Below are 24,291 nucleotides of genomic sequence, written 5' to 3' on the forward strand. Positions count from 1 at the left end.
AAAACGTGCACCCCCACACGTTTTCTATTTAGAAAACGTGCACCCCCCATACACTTTCAATTTAAAAACGTTTGCCCTCATGACGTTTTCTTCTTACACCTTTTGATTTTCCCGCTTCACCGTGATTCCTGGACTGCTGCACCCGCCATAATATTATTTCAACTTCACGCTTCTGCACTCACAATAATTCACGCTTCTGCACAATGCTATTCAAAATAATGCATGCTTTATCTCTTGCACAATACTATTCACAATAATGATCTTAGAGAGAATCTTTCATGCACCTGTAACTTTGAAAAATGGTGTGAGAATCTTTCAGAAGGTTATTATTATTGAAGAGAAAGGTGTGTGTGGTGAATAGAAGGAGCCATGTGGTGGTGTAAGACAATAGGTTGCCATTGGTGAGACAACTCATTTGGTAAGTGAGAGAGAGAAATATGAAAAGAGATGCATATGAATGAATAGTATGGTGATGTATTTTAAATAATCATGTTAAATGCAAGAGTTATTTCACATCACAAAATACTTTTAGTTTATTGATCTCTAATTATTATACATATGCTATTTTACTGATGTTAAATAAGTGTAATAGAAAATCGGTTGGCTGTATATCATCAACCTTATTTGGAAGCGAATTTTCAGTGAGATTTTGAGAGAAAAAAAACCATTTTTAATTGTAGTTTGCTTAAACTTGGGAAGAAAAAAAGTAAGGAATAAGTTGCTACAAAGCTATATACACATTTTTTTAGTTTTCAAAATGTCATTCTCCAAAATAAGAAATATAAGAATAATAAATATACACATTTAAATTTTTTTACACCTTTTTCTGACATGTAATTTCAATTTATTTACTTTTATCAAACATGGAATATGTATCATAAGGTCATTCATGAATCATAGCAAACATCAGGTTACTATAATAGTTTCATACTCATAGTTTTTAAATCTGTGTACAAAACTAGAATCGACATTAAATACTAATCTTACAGCAGTGACTGCAACATGAGAATATCACGTTAATGAAGCAAAAATTATAAGATTTGAGAAACTTCCTCTAAACATGCATTGAAAGAAAAGGAAATGGTGATTATTATTGTTATAAGATATGATGTAGAAAAGGAAATGGAAGAAGCAATAGTTCACTTTGTCCACCACCAGAGAAAGTCCTTGCGCCTATTGATCTTCTTCTGAAGCTGGAGAAGGCCATAGAGTAAAGCCTCTGCAGTTGGAGGACAACCTGGGATATATATGTCCACAGGAACAATCCTGTCGCATCCCCTCACAACTGAGTATGAATAGTGGTAATATCCTCCTCCGTTGGCACAGCTTCCCATTGATAACACCCACCTTGGTTCTGGCATTTGATCATAAACCCTAATAATTTTTTTACCATTTTGTGTCAGTAAATTTATCACCCATTTGTAAAAATTACTTCTTTTTTTACGTGCATGATAAAAAGAATGAATTTTTGTGTGCAATGATGAAGACTGTAATGGTGGCATGAAAAGAAGGAGAAAACGAACTTGCGAAGAGCAGGGGCCATCTTGTTGGTGAGGGTGCCAGCAACGATCATGCAATCGGACTGGCGTGGGCTGGGCCTGAAGATGATTCCGAAGCGGTCAAGATCGTAACGGGCCGCGCCCGTGTGCATCATCTCCACGGCGCAGCAGGCCAGCCCAAACGTCATGGGCCAGATAGACCCCGTACGGGCCCAGTTCATGAGCGAGTCGACCTTCGAGATTACGAACTCAGCCGGCTTCGACAATCCCACTGGGGAGGACTTCGCCGGCGGAGACGGTGCACAATAACTCGTCGGAGCCACCGCGCCGGGGGAACCGCTGTGGAGGAGGGACGCTGAAAGTAGCCGCTGAGGGAGGCGCCACGCGGTTCCGGTTCGAGTGATGAGAGCCATGGAGACACAACACGCACTTTCGTTTGTTTTTTTTTTTCTTCTTCTTTCTCTCTGTGATTTGTTGAGGAATGAATGGTATAGTTCACGAAAACTGTTTGTTTGTTCTTGGGGCAATTTCCTCTGCAATATGCTGTCGCCATTTTAGGATCATGGGTGGACCAATTTGTAACAAACCTTCCTTGTTTATAGTTTTGGTGCTGATTGCTACATATCACCAAAACATTTTACCAAAATAACTAACTTCCAACGGGAAAAGAATAAAACTTTTCCAAGGTTAATTTAAAAAAATTAGAAAAATTACATAAAAAAATTCTTTATGTATAAAATCATTTGAATTTAATGACAAAAATTATTTAATTTTTCAGTATAGATTGATAAAGGAAAAAAAATCCAGATAATTATTCAATTTTGATGTTAAGATTTTGTTATTAGTAACTTTTTTTAGAGAAAACAAACAATAGAGTTAAGCATAGAGTCTAAGTCAAACCTTAACTTAACTATCTAATTCATTTAGTGACATAACTTCTCTTTAAACATGTTATTACTATACATAATTATTTAACTATTAACAAATAAAGAATAATAAGACAAATAAATATAGAAAAATAAAAATTATATATTATAATTATAATTAGAGACTAGATGTAAATTTGATATTATAAAATATATGAATGTTTCAAGTTAAAATAGCTGAATAATCATAAACAAAAGAAGTACATGGAAATTAGTTTATATTTTTTATTTCAAATATATTTTAATGATATGATACAAGTTTTATTTTAGTTATTGAAATTAATAAATAAGTTTGATGGTCGTGCACTTTCATGACAAATAAACTATTAAGCTTAATTACAAGCATTAAAATAATTAAAATAAACTAACAAGTGATTGACCATAAACAAAACATAGCATGGCATTGATCATGTTAATTACAAAACAAAATAAAATCAAACTAATAAACAATTTGAATATTGTAGAAAAGGAAATTCAAAAAAGTTGTCCGTTACCAAAGTGTATATTCCTTTCCCTCCCGTTTTCCCTGCACCTTCCATAAAACCTAGGGTTTCTCTCTCCCTCTCCCTCTCTCTCTCTCTCTCTCTTCAAATTCCCTTCATTTCCTTCACCTTCACTCTTCCCCTTCACACCCAACCAAATTTCCCAAAATGATGAACCCTAACCCTAACTCTTACGAGCACATGCTCAAGGAATCCATCAACCGGTTCTTCGCCGAACACCGCAGAGGCGTCACCGACTTCTCAGACTTCGCCTCCATCTTCTCGCGCATGCTCCACGCCGCTCCCAACCCTCCCATCCCAATCCTCTGGTTCTACGCTGCCCTCGAATTTCGCGCAGCGCGCGAGCCTTCACGAAGCGTCAGGGACCTGTTCCAGTTGCTCGTTTCGTGTACCGATGCGTGCGGGTCCACGAAGCGGATCGGTGCGCTCGCGCCGCTGGTGTTTGTTCTACACCGCTTGGCGCTTCGGCGAGGGGAGTTTAGAAGCGAGGTGGAGAGTCTGGTGGAAGGTGTTGTTAGCTACTGCAGCATTTTCTGCGGGAAGGAGGTTTGCGACGGCGACGTGGCGGTTCTGGAGTTCGGGGATTTGATCAAGGTGTGGACGGTGGACGATGATGGTGGCGGTGGCGGTGGGGTTTTTGGAGATTGCGCCGTGGAAGGGTTTTTCCCTCTTGTGAGTGAAGAATTTCGGAAGGGGATTGTGAGGGGTTGCGAGGTTGGGGTCTTGGCGGGAGTTGTTATGTGCGAAGCGCTTTTGTTGAAGCTGTGTTTGGCGTTCGAGAAAGGACTTAGCAGAGCGGAGCTGGAGAAGAATTTGCTCGCTTCCGCAGTTCAGACCATAACAGGGTTTCGAAGTTTTCGCTTTTTGGGTAAGACTCTGATTTCTGAATTCAACTATTTTTGCATTTTAGAATTACAGTTTAATTTCTATGTGCTTTTATAGTGGCTACTTGGTCCCGTAATGTGACATCTGTGTGACTATTGGGTGAAGTTGCACTTTTCATTTTCAGTATTACATTAATATCCTGGAATTGATCATTATCCATAGGTTTATAAAATATCTACGGGTATCATGAACACTAGAACAATATTCTATTCTTTGTTTTGATAATTTTTTTTTTCTGGATGTATTTTGTAAGTTTAACTATAATAATTTAAAATTTAAATAAAATTCGTTTCTCTAAAATTGATGGATCAAAACAAACAAGTAACATTACATGATAGAACAAAATTAAAATTTCTTTTATTTATATATATTTATTTTTTAATCATTTTATTGGCCAGTTTCAATTTTAAACAATTTAAAAGTAGAATTTAAGTTCATTAAAAATATCTTATTTATTTATTTTTTAAGGGAAAAGTTAATTTTATTATCTGGAGTATTTTATTAATTTTACGGGAAGCGGATACTCATTTATAAATTAGTAAGAAAGAAAAACCCATTATCTCGGTTCTCAATTAACAAAACCATTATGGATTTTATCTACTGGTAAGTTGCCAGGACTAGGCTCGGTTTCATTTCTTTTCTATTCATACTCTTGAACACTTGTATGTTAGGAAAGTAAAATTGTAGAATTATATAATTATATGACTAATCACACTTGAACTCTAACTTATTTAAATTTTATACCTTGTGCCTGTTTCTCTTTTTGGCACTACATTTATATTCTCCCTTAATATGACATCATTAACAGTCAGTAAGTGGATATTTGCTAAGAGGAAGGACACTGTTATGTTATTCTATAAATTAAGTTTGATTTATACATGGTAAAGTGTGTTAAGTGCAACGACACGTACTATTATGTTATTCTATAAATTGAGGTCAATTTGTACATGGTAATTTTTTTTGACGATGTCGAGTATAATTCTTTCAGTCTTTTAAGGATCAAGGTTTAAGTGTTCCTTTATTTGACCAGTTTGGACTAGCTTCTTTAGAAGTCTAGGACAATTGTTATTTATTTTTTCCTTTTTTAGTAATTAAAATTAGTCCCAAAATTTTTCTTTTAAGAAATTATACGAGAACTTTACAAATTAATTCTTGTATAAAATAATTTCATTTTTTCTTTCTCTTCTACAAATGTGGAGAAACTTGATCAAAGAAAAGCATTATGTTCTTAAATTTTTACTCCCACTCTACAACTCATTTTTTTAATTTTATATTCAATAATTTGGTTTATATTTTAATATGTATTATTATTGTTATGTATTATTATTTACAGGTGTAATAATGATGTAAAAGGAAAACAGCGGTGTCAAAGCATATATTCCTTACGTTTTACGCTTAAGAATATGTAATATGTTTATTTAAGTGACAAGATTTTAAGAAGTGTTTAACAAAAAAATATCAATATATGCCCTTTATTTTTGCACAGAGAATACATTTTTTATTTTTGTTTCTTAATCATACCTCGTAAATGTCTTCATCTAATCATGTTCTTTCACCATTTTAGGAAGCTAGTTCTGGATGAAACTCAGTTATGTTTGATCATAGTTTTCTCCTGTAACCAAACAAATAAGATCATTTGATAAGTGTTTGATAATTATCTTAGTTCAATCTCTCTTTTACCCGTATTTGTTTATTTGTCAGCTTGACATTGGTCCAATCCTTGTGCTTTCTGGGGTGACCTCATTACAGTTTTCATGTTTGTTCTTCCTGATTGCTGATTGGTCTCCATTCAGATACCCTTTTCAGGATGATGTTGGAGCCAGTTTTCCCAATGACCTCTCTACTGGTCAGTACCATGTCTCTTTGATTTTATTTTCCTTGATCATAACTTGGAATTAAGGGCTTTAGTCAAAGCACTTTTTTCTCCTGAAAACTTTTATGGCTCTCAAAACTAAGACTATCTTCAAATAACTACAAGCCCACTTACCCCGCATGGCATATGTTTAATGGAGGCTAAAATAATGGATGTAAGACCAGGAGTTGGAGTATTGATTATTGTTGGAAAACTGAGTTACATTTTGGAAATTTAAAACTCAACCTTACCAGTAAAATTCTTTACATAACCGATTATTCATGGATGGTTCACTAGTTTGATTTTCAGTATAATGTCTTTGAAAAGGGGTTACTGCTTGGTTAGCTACATTAATTATTCATTGCCATCGTCTTCACGGTCATTGTTGTATCCAATAATGGGCACCCTTCTTCTGGTGGTAATTTCAGCTCTTAGTTCTATTGACATCACTTTATTCCTTTTACCTTCAATAAATGTGTGATGTGTAGTATATTACTTGTTTCTAATTTTTTCTATTACATTCGACGACTAACTAGTTGTTTTACTGTAGGGTTCTGAAAATCAAGTTCTTTTAAAAGAAGTCCTGTACAATTCTGTGATGATGATAGACTATTCATTCATTAACCCTCAGGCAGAATTTTCATTGTATGCCAACAGCTTGAAAGATGTTGCTATAACTTGGTTGTTTGTTGCTGAGTTAGCTGTGCAGTCTGCTAGGTATGAGAAAAGGCTATTGTGACTCTGATGGATGAAGGGTTTCTCGAATATTTCACCTGACAAGTCTCATTCTCTGGTTTGGTCACAGGGAAAAAGGTGACCAGGGGAAAGCTATGTCGTACATAAATGCCTTCTGTAGATCTTGCATACCCATTCAATTGATCAACTGGGTTACTAGTCAAAATTACATAGGCAGGAAGATCACCAGACCAAATGTTTCCACTCCCATAGCTCTTATAAGTGAGTTCCTCCGTTTTTTCTTGCAATTCATATCCTAGCTAGAGTTATTTTAAGTGGCTTTCACTTTTCACACCTAAAACCTGAAATCAAGATTCCATGCGCTAAATCAAACAGTGTCACTGGTGGTTGAATTATGATTGTTGTTAACTGAATGTTTTCTTTGTGAGACTACTCTTTCTGTTCCCTCTTGTATCTAATAGTGATTTCATGTTCAGAGTGGCTTCTAGTTGTTGAGGAACAAGGAATTTCTGTGTTTGCTGGCGAAACTGCGAAGCAGATGGACTTAATGTTCAAAGCTAACTTTTTCACTTCAAGAACCGAGTGTTTACTTCCAGTAATAAAGCATTTCTTCAACAATCTGGATAAGAATCTCTTTTCTATGAATGGAGAAGCCGTGGCAGATAAACTTGATGCTGACATAGATATGCTTGATACTGTGGACACTGCAAATTTGGCTGCTGCTGATGATCTGAACTCAGTTATTGATGGGACACGAAAACGCAAAGAAGGGATCGAGGATGATACTAATAAAACACCGGTAAAATATATGAGATGTCATGTTCATGAGACTTCAGTTAGAGAAAACCCTTTTACATTCAGACAACAATGATGCTTTGGATGTTGGGAGCACAGTGCATTGGATATTTTGGTCTAATTAGCCTCCAAAAATAAATGGAGCAATATAACTAGATGATAGGTGAAACTGTATTAGGACACTGGGCTAATAACTTTTTATCACCATCCTTTGTCATTTTGGTGCTAGCAATTTGGAAACATTTGGCCCACAAACTTCTGCAATATCTTCTGTCAAAGTATATATCATAATTGGATATTGGATCAACCCTAGTTTTCATTTTATTTGGATATTAATTTTTATATTTTTATCTTCCAAATAAAATGTTTATATTTTTATTATTATTTCGTTATCATTTTCCATATTAGAGCTTACATATTTTTTGTTATATAAACTTTTAGTTTTACCTTTTTGTTATTGAAGTTTAATGTGTTTCTTATCTTGTAAAAAATAATAATAATTAATTTCAAGTTATCATCATAGCTTTACTACATCTTGATACATATTGATACTTCATATCTTATGATTGTACTACAAATTATTAATGATATCAAAAATGATTTTTTTTTAACGTAACCGAGCGTTATTCTTAAAGATATATGTATGTAATGTAAATCCTCCAATAGAATACAACAAGAAGATCTTTATATATATATATATATATATATATATATATATATATATATATATATATATATATATATATATATATATATATATATATATATATATATATATATATATATATATATATTATAAAATTAAAACTTAAAAAAACACGTTTATCTTTTAAAAACTATTTTTTACCTTATAAAATATAGAGTGTAAAGATATATATAATACACAAAGATGTTAAAGAAATATTAAAATCTCTAATTGTGTGACCTGATTTACTATTGTAATTGAAATTTTTATTTTAATCTTGAAAATCATATTAATTGTACACATTCAATTAGAGGTAATAATCTTGTATGATATAAATTGCTTAAAAAAATTGGTTTTAAATACCATTTTCTTTTTAAGATTATTTCTATAATATTTTTTTTGTTTTTAATAAACTGTAATAGCAACTATTTTATATCATAAAACAAAACTATAATTGCGGAACTCAAATATAGTTTTGATTTCAAATTTTAAAAACAAATAAGTATAGTTCTCACAACCGAATTGAATTAAATTTGTTTGACATATCAATGTTTTAAATTGGTGTGTGAGTTATGTACATTGTTTAACACCATGGAGGGCGTGATGAATGAAATTTGAAATTAAAGAAATTTGATATAATAATGGGTATGTGTTAATTAAATTGGATATGGTGAAACTTTAAGCTATGGTGTGTTCTTGAGACTATTTTAGAATTGGAATGACAAAATTAACAAATAAATTTTGTTTTAATTCTTGAGACTTGGTAGGATAAAAACACATAAACAATATAAAATTGAATAAAATGAGAAAATATGAAAAATTTGATCCATTTGTTTTTCCCAAAAAAAAGTGCAACTCAAGTTTAGTTATCATCTTATCCTATGCAACAAAAGGATGATGTTGATTGGTCGGTAATTATCAAACAGAAGGGGATTTGAAAGATAAATCCCAAAGTTACTATTTGAATGATAAATTTTAACAAATTAAAAAAAAAAGTCAACATCTCAAACTTCTGTAAACAATGTGAACAATCCAAATTTCATTTGATTAAGATATATGAATTGATTCAATTATGTTCCGGTACATCCAATAAGTCCTACATTGCTTAGAAATCGAGGTCAAGCGAAGTTTAAATACTCCTACTTCCTTCCACCCTCCGAGGCGCCTTTTAAGGACAAAATCGTGACGGAGCTAAAATGCTCCAAATCGGAAAATACCTCGGGAATGCGGTGGTTGTTCCTAACGACGGACGAACTTGGGTCGGAATCAGAACATTGGCGCCCACCGTGCAAATTGAGCAGAATGCCCCACAAAGCGAGGAATCCCGTAGCAATGAAGAGGGAGGGAACAATCTGGATGAGCTTCGGACCAGGGCCACCAAATTCATGCAGACTTGAAAGACAAAATCGAGGAATTGATACAGGCGGGACACCTAAGAGACCACTGAGAGGAGTAATTAATTACATTTCAGGAGGCTTCGTAGGAGGTGGAGCCACTACGTCCGCAAGAAAGAAGTACGTACGAGCGATTCAGAGCATAAATGCCGTAACAGTGTGTCCCAGGCGGCACATGCCACCCATCACGTTCCGAGACGACGATTTCCAAGCGATCGACCCCAACATGACGACCCAATGGTGATATCAGTAGAGATCGAGGACTTCGCGGTCAGGAAAACCCTGGTGGACCCAGGTAGTTCGGTGGACATCCTATACTGGGGCACTCTCAGAAAGCTGAAAATTCCAGAAGGGGAGATCCAACGGTACTCAGAACCGATCGTGGGCTTTTCAGGGGAGCGAGTGAATACGAAAGGCTCTGCTGACTTGTTCACCAAGTTCGGGACATGAATGGTAACGTGAACGGTAAAAATTCGATACCTTATTGTTGATGCTCACACCTCTTATAATATTTTGCTAGGGAGACCCTCGTTGAATACACTTGGAGCAGTAGTCTCCACATATCACTTGGCCATGAAGTTTCCGTCAGCCTCAGGGGACATAATCACTGTGCACGTAGACCAGCCGACTGTTCGCAGATGCTATGCTATGCGCCACCCCTTCGTGGACGGGATCATGGAAGTGGAACTTCCCGCGCGCTGGAAGGGGTTGACTATGAGCCAGTACGATGGCACTACTGATGCAAAGGAGCACGTGGACGTCTTCACCACCCAAGCAGGATTGTATAGTGGGACACCTAAGAAGATTTGTAAAACGGGAAGGGAGAACCAACAGATGCGAGTGCAAATTAAGCAGAATGCCCCACAAAGGGAGGAATCCCGTAGCAATGAAGAGGGAGCACGTGGACGTCTTCACCACCCAAGCAGGATTGTATAGTCGGACACCTAAGAAGATTTGTAAAATGGGAAGGCGGGGGATTCTTTTCCAGGGTAGAACGAGAAAAACGGTACGAACAACCACGAAGAGGGAAGGAGAAGGCACCTGAAGACCGAACCCAAAAAAGATGATGAGCGGCCGATATGCCAGGCATTGACCCAAGAGTAGCCAGTCACAAACTGTCTATTTTTCGGGAAGCTCGGCCCATCGCTCAGAAGAGAAGAAAGATGAGGGGAGAAAAAAGGGAGGCAACCATAGCGGAAGTACATAAGTTAATTTCGGCAGGCTTCATCAAGGAAGCCACCTACACGACCTGGCTAGCCAACATAGTGTTGGTAAAAAAGGCGAATGGCAAATGGCGAATGTGCACAGACTACACCAACTTCAACAAGGCGTGCCCTAAAGACACGCACCCTCTCCCAAGCATTGACAGATTGGTAGACGGTGCAGCTGGATACAAAGTGCTTAGTTTCTTGGATGCATACTCTGGGTACAATCAGATCCCAATGTATCCTCCTGATAAAGAAAAAACGGCGTTCATCACGTAAGAAGCTAACTTCTACTATGAAGTCATGCCTTTTGGCCTAAAAAATGTTGGAGCCACATACCAGCGGCGGATGGACAAGGTGTTTCGTCATCTCATCGGAAAGTGTATGGAGGTCTACGTCGACGACATGGTAGTCATGTCAGATTCACTCGAACAACACGTCAAAGATTTGGACGAGGTCTTGGCAGTCGTACGAAAGTATGACATGAGACTGAATCTAGAAAAGTGTGTTTTCGGGGTTGCAGGCGGGAAATTCCTGGGTTTCATGTTAACCCACAGGAGAATAGAGGCCAACCCCGACAAGTGCCAGGAAATTGTTAACATGAGAAGTCCAGCCAACATCAAGGAGATACAGAGATTGGTAGGGAGGCTAACTGCGTTATCACGTTTTATGCCTAAATTAGCAGAAAGAATCCAGCCGATGCTTAGGCTCATGAGAAAAGCACAAAAGTTCGTATGGGATGAGGCTTGCGAGCAATCTTTTCAAGCGTTGAAAGAGTATTTGTCTTCTCCCCCAGTACTACAAAAGCCTAGCAAGGGAAAACCCCTATTAGTATATCTAGCCATCTCTACCAATGTTGTTAGCACGACCATTGTACAAGATCAGGCGGGGGACCAGCGACCCGTATACTTTATCAGCAAAGCCCTACACGATGCAAAATTGCGGTACCAGACGGTGGAAAAGATAATTCTAGCACTTGTGATAACAACCAGACGATTGCGACCATACTTCCAAGGGAATGAGGTAATAGTCAAATCTGACTACCCAATACACAAAGTGTTGAGGCGACCTGACCTTGCCGGCCGAATGGTTGGATGGTCCGTAGAACTATCTGAGTATCATCTTCGATGTGAAGCCCGAGGACCGATTAAGGGACAATGCCTAACAGATTTTGTCAACGAATTAACAGGAGATCCTGACGCACGCGAGGAAGGTTGGATCCTGTCAGTGGACGGCTCCTCCAGCGCGAAAGGCGGGGGCGCTGGAATTGTTTTGCAAGGACCAAATGATTTGCTACTTGAGCAAGCCTTGTGCTTTGGTTTTAAACCCTCTAACAATCAGGCAGAATATGAGGCATTAATAGCAGGGTTGACCCTCGCAGCAGACATGGGAGCAGATACGGTGACATGCCGAACTGATTCTCAGCTGATAGTAGGACACTTGGACGACACTTTCCAGGTAAATGACCCCCTCCTATTACGATATTACCATGTTGTGCAGGGCATGTTGAACAGATTCAGAACAGCCAGCGTAGAGCATGTTGATAGATCCCAGAATTCCAGAGCTGACTTGCTCTCGAAGTTGGCGACTACCAAAGTAAAGGGGCAACATCATACAGTGATCCATGCCACACTCGACCGTCCTATTGTAACCTTGGCAGAATGCAATGCTACTGAGACAGTCATACCAGAGGAGGAAGAGTGGATGGCTCCTATTATACAGTTCATTCAACATGGTGACACAAGCGGAATTGATGATCATATCATGCGTAGAAAAGCTTCTCGATTCACTTTGGTTGGTGGAGAATTGTACAAATGAGGCTTCTCCAACCCTATGTTAAAATGCGTCACAAACCGCAAAGGCCAATATATCATGGAGGAGTTGCACACAAGAATTTGTGGCTTACATTCAGGATCTCGAACCATGGCAGCTCGAGTATTACGAGAAGGATACTATTGGCCGATTGTAAAAGAAGACTGCGAGAAGTACGTAAGGAAGTGCACCCAGTGCCAACAACACGGTAACATGATACATCTCAAGTCAGAAGAGTTGCACAGTATTACCTACCCTTGGCCTTTCGCCAAGTGGGGCATGGATATTCTAAGACCCTTCAGCCAGGGAAAGGTTAGGTAAAGTTCTTGTTGGTAGCTATAGACTACTTCACTAAGTGGATTGAGGCGGAGCCATTGGCCCTGATCATGGCCCAGCAGGTACATAAATTTGTCTGGAAGAATATTGTGTGCAGGTTTGGCATACCAAGCATCGTCATAATAGATAATGGTAGACAGTTCATCGACAAGGGGCTAGCCGAGTTCTATAAGGGACTCCATATACAACATATTACCAGCTCGGTCGAGCATCCACAAACAAATGGGCAAGCCAAAGCAGCAAATAAGGTCATACTACGAGAACTTAAAAAGAGGTTGGGAGATGCCAAAGGAAGGTGGGCTGACGAGTTATTAGAGGTCCTATGGGCATATCGCTGCACCCCGCAGTCAACAACACAGGAGACACCCTACTGCTTAGCCTATGGAGTAGACGCAATGATCCCGGTCGAGATTGGAGAGCCCTATTTACGACGCCATCTGTCCAACACGCGTCTTAATGAAGAAAGTATGCTAACAAACCTAGACCTGGTTCAAGAGCTTCGAGATCAAGTGCGCATTCGGGAAGAGGCATCCAAACTAAGGGCCCAGCGCCACTATAATACCAAAGTCAAACCCCGATCTTTTCACCAGGGAGATCTAGTATGGCGTATGGCAAGTGCCGCCCGAAAGCATGAAAGGAAGTTCTCGCCCAATTGGGAATGACCATTTTGAATCAACGAAGTTGTGGGAAACGGCACATACATGTTGGAGCACTTATCTGGTGCCCCTGTCTCAGCCACATGGAACGCCTCACATCTCAAGTTTTATTACAGTTAGTTTGTCAAACGTTTATTTTTCAGACTCTTTTGTGATTTCGATTGCGGAATAAATGATGTACTCTTTCCTACCTTGATCTTTTTTTCCCTAAGGAGGGTTTTTGGTCAAGAAGGTTTTAACGAGGCATCATAGCCATAAATAAAGCATGACTATTTCATTATCTATTGTCAATACACGCATATATCCCGATCAAGCACAACAAATAGTTAAAATTTCGCACTCTCTCATGGGAAAGGAAGCTTCATCGAACTAGATGATCCCCCATATCTATACCAATGGGAAAGGAAGCTTCATCGCCCTAGATGATCCCCTCATACAAGCAAAAACTTAAGGTAATACACAACCATACAAAAACTTAAGGAGCAGACGACCTAAAGGAAAACACCATCTTGACCAGAAGTGGCCGAGTACATCCCGGCCAGAGGAGGCCTACCACATCATGGCCAGAAGTGGCCGAGTACATCTCACCTTCACCTGCAAATACAAATGGCTAGTAACATACAAAGAGCACAAGCAACAGATGCAAACACAAAAATCTAAAGAAAAAAGTTCAAAGCATGGCATCCAAACATACAATGTGTGTTAGAGGCAGTAAACCAAAGCTCGACAAACAGCTTCTAAAACTAGAAAACATAAAACAACATGTCAATCCTCGGGAGAAGTAGCAGGTTTTTGTTGCCCAGCAACAGGGATGTCCTCCACAGCCATGACGGAGCCTTCGTACACATCCTCATCAATATTAAAACGCCCATCTCTCACGTCAAAGTTAAAATAGTGAGCAGCCTAGCGCATGGCCTTGTGGAAACCCTCCTCATGCTGGGACATCACGTACCCCTCCAACTGGTAAATTCGGCCAGCTTTCTCAGCATTATCCCTTTTCTCGGCCGCCAACTCCTCCTCTAGACATTCCACGGCCGCCTGGGAATCCTCATCCTTTTTCTCAAAGTCCCTGCAGCGCGCTTTCAAGACATTATGCTCTGCTAGCAGCTGCGATTGCTCATTTTTCACACTTCCCAACTAAAGCAAAACCTCTTGCCTCCTGTTATTTGCCTCAGCCAATTCCCTCTGTAGACTCTCTATCTCAGCAGCCAGTTTGCTCGTCTCTGGCAGTTGGCTTAGCACTGTGTTCAGATGGCGACCCATCACCATTGCCATGGCATGAAATTCATTCAATGTATACAACACAGTTTCAGGACGCATGGCTGACACAATTTCAGCCTCCTACGACGATAAGGAAACCTCTATGCCTTGGTTGATTTTGAGTTGCGCATCAAACATTGCAGACAAAGAGTCAGTCGCACTATCAGCAGAGGAAGTGCCTCGAGACTTCTTAGGGGAGGATGACCGGGGGAGTACTCGACCTTGCGGTACGATCCCTACGCTTGCTTTTCTTCTTCTCCACAACAGGAGACATTAGGTCGCCCTTCTAGGAAGTCATCTCTGCAGGAACACGGCTAGCACTCTCATCCCCTTTCCTCTTCTCCTCCTCTAGCTTTTTCCTCCTCAGTTCCAGAAACACTTCTTTACCAAAAGGACCAGCAGCAACCATGGTATTTGCAAAAAGAAATAAGCGTTAGTCCAAACATACCAGACACATATCTATGGGGAGTCAAACGAACACACATACCGAAAAGGTCATCGTGCGGACGAGAGGAACTAAACACACCAATAATTTTCTTGGAGGAGAGTTTCTTGGGCAATTGGTCCAAATAAGATAGCACATACAGGAACTCCTGGGTAAGGGATGTTCTCGGCCAAAATCGATATGGGGTGGGACGTTTGGTCTAGTAGAACGGGAATTTGGGCTCGCCATTTTCAAAGTAAAAATATCCAGCCCCAGCGGACCGGATGACTACCTTAAAGAAACCAATCTTAAACCTTTTAAAAGATTACGTATAAGACGCGAGTAGACACTAATGGCTTTGACCCACTAGAGACAACCAACTAACCAACTCCCCCGGACGCGTACAGTAGTACTGCAAGAAAACCTGCGAGGAGGGTCTCAAATGGAACACTCGACAGACCAGTCAGAACGCCTGAAGGGATGCCCAACTATTAGGATGCAGCTGGCTGGGTGCTACATTCAGCACCCTTAGCACTCCCATTGTAAAATCATCAAAGGGGAGACGCACATGCAAATCAGAGACTAAGGTAGAGTACATGTAGAAAAAATCATGCAAATGACCTTCTCGACCGTGACATACACTATCCCCACTCCTGGCTCGCTCTACACTAATAATACGATCGTCTACTGTATCAGCTAGAATATCATACTTCTTACGAAAATCAACTATGGTGGCAGATTTACTAAACCTAGACAGAGGGAGTTTCACCCGGGGATCTACCCACTCCCCGAGTGACGCGGGGTCGAGAACTCCTTGGCACCCACAGAGTCCTCATCGTCCCTCTGAACACTATCACTGCACGGGGAGTCAGACACAGTCCCCTCCTCCTCAAAGTTGCTATGCCTACTGGAAAGATAATAAGTAGAGGAGGAGGACATACCTGGGATGGCGCAGACAGGAAATGCTCGGCTGGTGGTGGCTCACTTCCTAAATGGATCCTTTGCCTCACAACATCAAGACCCCACCTCTATTTATAGTGGACCACTTTCACAAGAGTAACCCCCTCATCACCATAAGATCTCGCTCCATCCAACGGTTGTCGGCACATCTCCTTTAAAACTCCTCACCTATACCATCTCATTATTATGACAAGACAGCCTCGAGCGGCGAGCCAAGTTAATACTTCCTTTTCCCCATAATTAAAGCAAGTCTCATAAACGCAAGTGGTTGAGGACGCCTCTACACCATTTCCCAAAACAACACATCATAGCCTCTTGTGAACTTTGTTCACTACGAGCCCGGGGGCTGGTGTTAGTGTATGGCCGAGTACACCCTGGCCCAGCAAGGAGAAAATGGCCGGGATCATCCCGACCCAAGTGTGAACATCCTCATACTCTGGCCCAACTGCGGGGGCTTGGATCTAGAGCGTGAGGATGCTTTAAAAAATTTAGTTCATAGAATTTTTATAAAGAAAAGAACAAAAAAAGAGTAAAACAAGAGTTTGCAAAGACATAAAAAAGATAATTTTAAAAGAATAAAAGAATTTATTGAGATAAAAAGTCAACGAGTATCTTTAATGCATCATTGAGAATACGTGACATCTTCTTCGTGTTCACCTTCACTATCTCTCAATGTAGTATTGGAAATGAGAATGATAGAAATATTATCATTATGTAAAAGATGATCAATAAAAATATGTATTTGAATTTGCCTATATATATATATATATATATATATATATATATATATATTTTGTAGATACAACTTCAACGGTATTGGAATGTTTGAAAAGTCATTAGATGGATATCTGCATTTAATTATTGAAAAAAAATTAATGATTTAAATTGTCTTTGTAACTATGGAAAAAACGAAATAAAACGATTTTTTTAATATTATACTACATTGATTTAGCTTTGTCTGGTTTGTTTTTTGGATATAAAAATTTACATTTGAATAAGTGGTTGGAGTTACTATGTGATTTTCATAATTGTCATGATTTTCTTGATACATTTTGAAGAATATTTTAAGTATTTGAAATAGTTTATATTAAATATATATTTTTATAAATAATGTTAATCATCACCACTTTATCATGTTCTGGATGTGTTAATTATCCGGTAAGCTTTTGAAATTTTAGATAATGCTATTTAATAGCTATTGTGTAGAAAGACTAAATAATATACATGGAAGGTATTTTGTTTCACCATTTAATTAATATATTGAAATTGACCATGCTGTAGTCAATTATTAAATAAATATTGATTTTACATATTATATTTAAAATTTATTTTAAAAGTAGAATTTAAATAAAATTACGTACGTGACCCATTTATAAAAAACAGAAAGACAAAATAACTATTATTAGATGGAGAATGATCAATTATTAGAGGCACTTTAGTTGTTAATACGTAAAAGTAGACATTTAAACTATGCAATATTATTTTCAAGAAGGATATATGTTGATTGATTAAGACATGCATTAGTTTATTTGAAGTATTTTTAAATTATTTTAATTTTCATTAAGTATTTGTTTGAGTTGTAAGTTATATATGTAATTAGTATAAATGTTTTTCAGAAAGTGAGAAAAAAGAAGATGACAGCAACAAGTAGTTGAGAATGATTTTCTAAAGGCACTTGATGAAATTGTTTTTTGTTGCATGAATAGAGAGTTATTGTTTACGAGTTACGTGAAATGGCAATTTAGTTGAATGTGACAGATGCTGCAATTTTCTGAATTGAAAGTGATTTGTGTGAAAAGTGCATCCCATTCTCTTTTCTCTAATCATTGTTGGGAGTTTAGGTTTTTTAATGATTTTTTTATTATTTTTTATTAAATATTAAAAATATATTGTATTCACATTTTAAATATTTTTTTAATATATTTTAAAACTTTAAAATGAATGATAATTAATATATTAGAAAAACATAACAGAGAAACGATAAAAAAAACTCAACAAATAATCTAAATTTCCATGGCCCCATTGCAATGTTATTCTCTTTTGACTTTCTACCTCTCATTTATGCTTCTCAATAATAACACACAACATATATTCATGTGAATCACATTCCCAATTAATCATATTCCATCTACTCACTACATTTAATGAATCAGTAAAACAATTTCTAATCTAAAATCTTAATTTTTAAAGACTTAGTTCTAATTTTTAACAATAATTCAATGTTTTTTTTGTTTAACTCAATGTATTCTTTATATTTTAAAAATAATTAATGTATTTTTTTTTGTTAGATCAAGACGATGAATACGAATATATTAATATAATTAATCAATTTTTTTATGTGTTTATTGTCAATTTTGGGAACAAAATGAAGTTAATGACATTAATGTTGATATATCTGGTGTATCAGGTATTTCTAAAAATTATAAAAATGTAAAAGAAAAATATTGAATTATTGATATAATAGTTAAATATTTTGTAGTTCATAAATTTGTACGTAGAATTTAATATGTTTTAAATTTTGATATATTTTAATTTTTAAATTAAAAAGAAAGATTTGATATAATTTTTTCTACATGTTAAATAATATATATATATATATATATATATATATATTTTATATATATTAACATCTGAATCAAAACGTATGAAATATGTTAATAATTTAAATGTTAATTTAAAACACTATTTAACAAGTCTAAAATTTTTATCTAATTATTTCTAAAATTTAAAAATTAGACTAAATTAATGTTTGAAAGAAAATTAATTTCAATCTTATATCAAAATTTAAAAATTAAAAACATATTCAAATTTTATTATAAATATAAAAAAAAATACTATTAAGTTATTATATAAATGATGAATACTATGTGAACTCCAAATCTTTAAATCAATAAAATCATGAAGTTTTTTATATATCACTTAACTTTATAATTTATTCTTCACATAAAATATAAATTCACTTGAAAACTTATATATTAGAACAAAATTTAAACTTCTATAAAGACAATCACCAATTCATACATGATGTAAAAATAAATAAAAGGAAACCTCATAAATATGTTATCAAAATAAAAGATTAAAGATAAACAGAATGTATTTAAAGTGATGTATTCTCCACCTAAGAAGAAAAGTGGAAAAAGGAAAAGAAAAAAGAAAAAAAAATGTGTCGGCTTACCCAAGTGTGGTTAAGTTAACCAGAGTGTGGGGTTAGGTTAGGATTGTTTTTGTTTGATGCAGATGGCTGGTGAGGCCCCAAACAAACAAGTGCCACGCCATGGAATCGTCGGTGACTCGTTTTGACTCGCTCGAGTTTATTAACACCACCATCACTCACTCAAACAAACACATCATTGTTCGTTTCGTTTCGTTGTGTTGCCATAACAACAGCATCGATACAAAACGCGATTCTGCATTCGCGATTCCACTCTCGAATCACTTTCCATTCGATGGCCGATTCAACCTCAAGCGATTCTCTCTCGCTAGACATCGATTCCTTCTCTCCTTCACCTCAGGTACATTAATTTTATTATCATCATTATCATTAGCGTTATCATAATTGTGATTATTGTGATTCTGCATTGGATTTTCTGTTATCGATTTGATGTTATACGCAACAACAACAACAATAAGAATAGCGATAATAATCTTATGTTTCATTACAGGAGTTACACTATAATCAATCAAATCTCTTTTTGCGATTTTAGTTCGTTTTGTTTGTTTTATGTTTTTTTTTTCTCGGCTTTTTCTTTTTGTAATTTCGGAGTTCTAAGTTTGACTGCTATTCCCTCGTAACACTGACAATAGCTTCAATTGCGTTTTTGGGCTTTTGTTAGTTTGTTTCTTCGTCCCGAGCGGAAACGGCGTTTTTCGTTTCGTTTTTTGTTTCTGATGTTCTGTAATGGAGGTCGATGTCAAGAATAACCCAGCTTTTGAGTTGTGAATCTCCGCAAAGCAAATGGTTACTGCAATTATAGTTTTTACTAGTTCGCTTTTCGATGTTGTCCAAGGGTTTTGCAAAATGGTGAAGACGTTGTATTATTTTGTTATCATGCCTATATGGTTAAAGAAATTAGTTTGTGGTTCTAGATTTTTAAATTTTTGTTTTTTTTTCTTTAGTTAATAGTCTGGACGGGTAATATGGAAATATTTTACATTGTTTAGTTTTGTAATAACTAATTCAAAAGTAATACTGATGATGATTTCTTATTGGTTGATGACGGAATATTGTTTCTTATAAGAAAACCAACTTTTTTTAGAGTTTAATTTAAATATACTTTTATGCACTATTGTCTCATTACAGCTTGACATCTATTTTAATATTGTTGATTAATAACTAATTTAAAAATAATATTTTAATTGATTTGTAATTAGGTGATGATAAAAAAAAATTTATATTGTCCATTCATAAAAATGAATTTCTTTTTCTATTGTGACAAGAGTAGAATAATGATTTTCTTTCAAAAGGTGCTTCTTCACACATGCAATCTACATTGTTTCCGCCTTGAAAGGTTTTGTGGCTTGTTATGGGTTGCTTCTTTGCATGAGTAACGTTTTGTGATTTCATTTTGCTGCCCCAAGTTTTTGTACGCGTCTTTGGTGCACGTACTTAATTGGTCACACATGATTAAAGACCTTTTGTTGAATAAAATATTTCCATTCATGAAAATGAATTTCATTTTTTATTGTCATAAGAGTAGAATAATGATTTTCTTTCAAAAGGAGCTTCAAACAATGTATTCTACCATTACTCGTCGTCAACAAAACTCAAACGTGCTATAAATTATTCTTTGCTCACTTATATGATTCCTTCCCTGTTTGTTTTTATAAAAATATAAAGGCAATGATATGTAATGAGCACTTTGTTGTCCTTTTCGGTTAACTTTCTGTGCCGTTAGTGATTAGTATGCTACTCATATGCTTGTGCAGGAACATATCATCAGAACACGCCATGGTTCTATATCTGTTTCTGTATACGGAGACCAGGATAAACCAGCACTTATCACATATCCAGATTTGGCTTTAAATTGTAAGTTTTTACATTTTACGTATATCTCGTGAACCACCCCCTCTAATTTTGCATCAGAACATTGCACTTTATGTCTTCAAGTTATAGCTTTTATGGATTTGTTCCTATTGTTATGGTTAAAAAATCTTTTCCCACTACATTTAAGTAGATTCAGTTTAACCAGAGTTTTAAATCTGGTACATGCTGGCATTGAAATATGTATTAGTTTTCATAAACAAATTAAACATTTGCTCTTTCTCCTGAAACTATGTATTTGTTTGATGATTTTTGCCAGATATGGATTACTCTCAAGTTAACTTTTTTTGTTTGTTTGTTTGTAATGTATGTATCAGTTTTTATAAAAATTAGACATTTGCTCTTTCCGCTCCTGAAACTCTATTTATTTTCTGAAAAGTTTTGATGCAGGCAAAATCAAGTCCACAATTGCCGTTTAGTGATTTTTGACAAACATTGATTATTCTCAACTCAACACTTCTTTTTTGTAATGCACTGACAATCTAACCTTTGTTTTCATGCATGTGGTTTCATCAGATGTCTCCTGCTTTCAGGGGTTATTATTTTGTCCCGAGGCATATTACCTTTTGCTCCACAATTTCTGCATTTATCACATTAGTCCACCTGGGCATGAGGTTTGTATCTTGAAGTTGTACAATGTTGTTGCTTGATTCTTGTATCCTTCTGTTTTTCAATTTCTACATTGTTGAACGTTTATAATATACCTGGTTCCTCATCATGCTGTGCTTTCTTCAAGAGTTATTGCAGTTAGGAGCTGTTCCAATTGATTCAGATTACCCAGTTCTTTCTGTAGATGACTTAGCTGATCAAATAGCTGAGGTTCTCAACTTTTTCGGGTGAGTGTTTAGCTTAATTAGTGTTGCTTCCCATTTAGTGACATGAACAAATTATTTTAGAGCCATTTTTATTCGTTTTTAATATCTAAGTTGACTCCTAGTTCCACAGATTGAAAGTGATGGGTACTCGCCATAGAAGCTGATTTATCCTTTACTTGTTCTTGTTTTGCAGTCTTAGCGCGGTTATGTGTATGGGAGTAACTGCTGGGGCTTACGTTCTTACCTTATTTGCTGTGAGTATTCATGCGTGTTTGTCTCCTTAAATGTCCCTAAGATACTCAGGTCTTTCTAACACTTGACAACAGATGAAGTATAGACAACGTGTTCTTGGTTTGATACTTGTTTCGCCTCTATGTAAAGAACCATCTTGGGCTGAATGGCTGTACAACAAGGTTCTGTTCCTATGCTGAAAGATTGTTTTGTTCTAAAATTTAATCTCATTCTTTTCTAAAGATTTTAAAATATTTGCAGGTCATGTCAAATTTGCTATACTTCTATGGCATGTGTGGCGTAGTAAAGGAAATATTGCTGAAGCGGTACTTCAGCAAGGTATATCTTTGCTTCCAAAATTATTCCTTGTTTTACCTCCATTGTGTTGGGCTGAAACATTGACTTTGATTGGCGGTGATAGGAAATTCGAGGTGGCACACAATTGCCGGAGTCGGATATTGTTAAAGCTTGCCGAAGGGTTGGTCAACATTTTTTTGTTTGTTTCATTTTCATCTAGGAACAGGGTAATAACTGATAGCTAGTTATTTTTTATGCGTCAGAAATAAAAAACAAGAGAAAAGAGAAAAGAAAAAAAACCCTCACAAATTGGATGCCTACTGCATCATCCATTAAGTGAGCTCGAGCAATGTGAACACTTTACTGGTAGCTAGTTGTTTGAACCTGAACACTATACTCTATATTTTCTTACAGTTGTTGGATGAGAGGCAGAGCTTGAATGTGTGGCGATTCCTGGAAGCTATTAACGGGTATGAATACAGTTCCAAAATAGTGATTCTCGTATTTCTTTTTGAGGGGGCGTAGTGTTTAGAATAGGCAATTGCCCCTGTAGATATTTATAAGATATTTATTATAATATATTTCTTTTTCATTTAACTTCATTTTGGGACCTAACAGGAGACCTGACATAAGTGAAGGATTGAGAAAATTACAGTGCCGTTCACTTATTTTTGTTGGGGATATGTCACCATTTCACTCGGAGGCTCTTCACATGACTTCAAAATTGGACAGACGATTCAGTGCCTTAGTCGAGGTATTGAAAATAGTTTATTAATCTGTGATAACATTATGTAATATTGCAATCGGGTTTTAACATTATGTAATAGGTTCAAGCATGTGGATCAATGGTAACAGAGGAGCAGCCTCATGCCATGTTAATACCGATGGAGTACTTTCTCATGGGATATGGCTTGTACAAGCCATCCAAGCTGAGCGTAAGCCCAAGAAGCCCCTTGAGTCCATCTTGCATATCTCCGGAGCTTTACTCCCCAGAGAGTATGGGTTTAAAATTGAAACCCATAAAGACACGAATTTCCCTGAAAATCTAGATGTAGATGAATAAAGACTGGGATACTGGTGCCCCTTCTGATATTGGTCATTTAACGGAGTGATCCTTGTAGATAATAAGGAGATAAGAAAATAAGAAATCAATATAGTCATTCTTTTATTTGTAATCAGTCATAGATTTTAGTCATCGAGTCTCGAGCCTTAATAGTTGTAAAGCTTCGATATTGTTGTTTCCATATTGGTTGGGGGAGATAAAAGTTCGGGTTCAAATTGTATAAACACCGATTACTGTTCTATTTTCTTGTTTTCGGCATCTTATTCGCTGTCGATAAATATAATTGAATTTTGAAAATATGAAGTACTCCTGGAATTTAATTGCCCGTGTTTGCAATTGTTTCATTTTCTTACGAAAAAGTTGTCATTCAAAGTTCACAGGCAAATGTTTATTCAGGGTTCATTCATATATAGAAAATGAATTTTACTTATTATTTTTTTACGCTGCATTCATACTGATAAATAGGATGCAGTTAATTAGCGAATTGTATGCGAGGAGGAATCTATAAAGTTCAGCACAATTATAGGATATCCAGTTCAGCATATATATTAAATGATTATCCAATTTAATATCGTTATAATGTTTTTGTATCGTGTACTCTATATAATTTTATTTTATTGTTAAACTGATTTTAACATTAAAATGCTTTTAAAATAGAATTGCTTTAACTATACTATCATTTTCAAATTTCAATTAAACCAAATGTCGTTTTTCTGCTAGTTTCATATCATTTTAACTTTGTAAATAAGTACACAAAGATGTATTTTTTTTTTATACATTTACAGCCGTTAAAATGCTAATTTTATAAATTTTATAAACATAACACTTTAAAATTGATTTTAAACATGTAAAAATGATATTTTTCATCAAAAGTATCTATTACATAAATGTAGTAAACACATTTCATAAAGAAAATATAATTTTAATTGTTTTAATCAACGAAAAGAACAGACCAT

General features: G+C 36.1%; 3 protein-coding genes across 4 annotated transcripts; 2 read left to right on the forward strand and 1 right to left on the reverse strand.

Annotated features, from left to right (window-relative positions):
* Positions 1-906: 906 nt before the first annotated feature.
* Positions 907-2,163, reverse strand: LOC114195621 (NADH-quinone oxidoreductase subunit B 1). Its single transcript, XM_028086150.1, has 2 exons — positions 1,524-2,163; positions 907-1,374 (listed from the first exon to the last, which is right to left on the reverse strand). Exons 1-2 carry the CDS (start codon positions 1,910-1,912, stop codon positions 1,140-1,142), a joined length of 624 nt encoding a protein of 207 aa, XP_027941951.1. The 5' UTR covers positions 1,913-2,163; the 3' UTR covers positions 907-1,139.
* Positions 2,164-2,804: 641 nt separating this feature from the next.
* On the forward strand, positions 2,805-7,480 carry LOC114193138. The gene is made up of 5 exons (XM_028082843.1): positions 2,805-3,796; positions 5,607-5,659; positions 6,216-6,382; positions 6,471-6,622; positions 6,838-7,480. The coding sequence occupies exons 1-5, from the start codon at positions 3,076-3,078 to the stop codon at positions 7,230-7,232; spliced, it is 1,488 nt and encodes a 495-aa protein (XP_027938644.1). The 5' UTR covers positions 2,805-3,075; the 3' UTR covers positions 7,233-7,480.
* Positions 7,481-19,140: 11,660 nt separating this feature from the next.
* LOC114193325 (protein NDL1-like) lies at positions 19,141-23,638 on the forward strand. 2 transcript variants are annotated; one of them, XM_028083065.1, is made up of 11 exons: positions 19,141-19,400; positions 20,815-20,914; positions 21,446-21,543; positions 21,677-21,765; positions 21,938-21,998; positions 22,071-22,157; positions 22,237-22,314; positions 22,397-22,453; positions 22,687-22,742; positions 22,891-23,026; positions 23,100-23,638. In XM_028083065.1, the coding sequence occupies exons 1-11, from the start codon at positions 19,335-19,337 to the stop codon at positions 23,319-23,321; spliced, it is 1,050 nt and encodes a 349-aa protein (XP_027938866.1). In that variant the 5' UTR covers positions 19,141-19,334; the 3' UTR covers positions 23,322-23,638. The 2 variants fall into 2 exon arrangements, with proteins under 2 accessions (XP_027938866.1, XP_027938867.1); XM_028083066.1 differs by lacking the exon at positions 19,141-19,400 and having other exon boundaries at positions 21,309-21,543.
* The last annotated feature ends 653 nt before the right edge of the window (positions 23,639-24,291 follow it).

This window comes from Vigna unguiculata, chromosome 8, assembly GCF_004118075.2.
Source record: "Vigna unguiculata cultivar IT97K-499-35 chromosome 8, ASM411807v1, whole genome shotgun sequence".
Taxonomy (NCBI): domain Eukaryota; kingdom Viridiplantae; phylum Streptophyta; class Magnoliopsida; order Fabales; family Fabaceae; genus Vigna; species Vigna unguiculata.

What these genes read in the sequence shown, in the direction of transcription:
- LOC114195621 (XM_028086150.1), bottom strand. Translation starts at nt 1,912, where the DNA reads ATGGCTCTCATCACTCGAACCGGAACCGCGTGGCGCCTCCCTCAGCGG. An exon ending in ATGGCCCCTGCTCTTCGCAA is followed by an intron (nt 1,375 to 1,523) that starts GTTCGTTTTCTC and finishes AAAAATTATTAG; the next exon opens with GGTTTATGATCAAATGCCAG.
- LOC114193138 (XM_028082843.1), top strand. Translation starts at nt 3,076, where the DNA reads ATGATGAACCCTAACCCTAACTCTTACGAGCACATGCTCAAGGAATCC. An exon ending in TCCCAATGACCTCTCTACTG is followed by an intron (nt 5,660 to 6,215) that starts GTCAGTACCATG and finishes GTTTTACTGTAG; the next exon opens with GGTTCTGAAAATCAAGTTCT. An exon ending in CACTCCCATAGCTCTTATAA is followed by an intron (nt 6,623 to 6,837) that starts GTGAGTTCCTCC and finishes TTTCATGTTCAG; the next exon opens with AGTGGCTTCTAGTTGTTGAG.
- LOC114193325 (XM_028083065.1), top strand. Translation starts at nt 19,335, where the DNA reads ATGGCCGATTCAACCTCAAGCGATTCTCTCTCGCTAGACATCGATTCC. An exon ending in TTAGTCCACCTGGGCATGAG is followed by an intron (nt 21,544 to 21,676) that starts GTTTGTATCTTG and finishes GAGTTATTGCAG; the next exon opens with TTAGGAGCTGTTCCAATTGA. An exon ending in ACGTTCTTACCTTATTTGCT is followed by an intron (nt 21,999 to 22,070) that starts GTGAGTATTCAT and finishes ACTTGACAACAG; the next exon opens with ATGAAGTATAGACAACGTGT.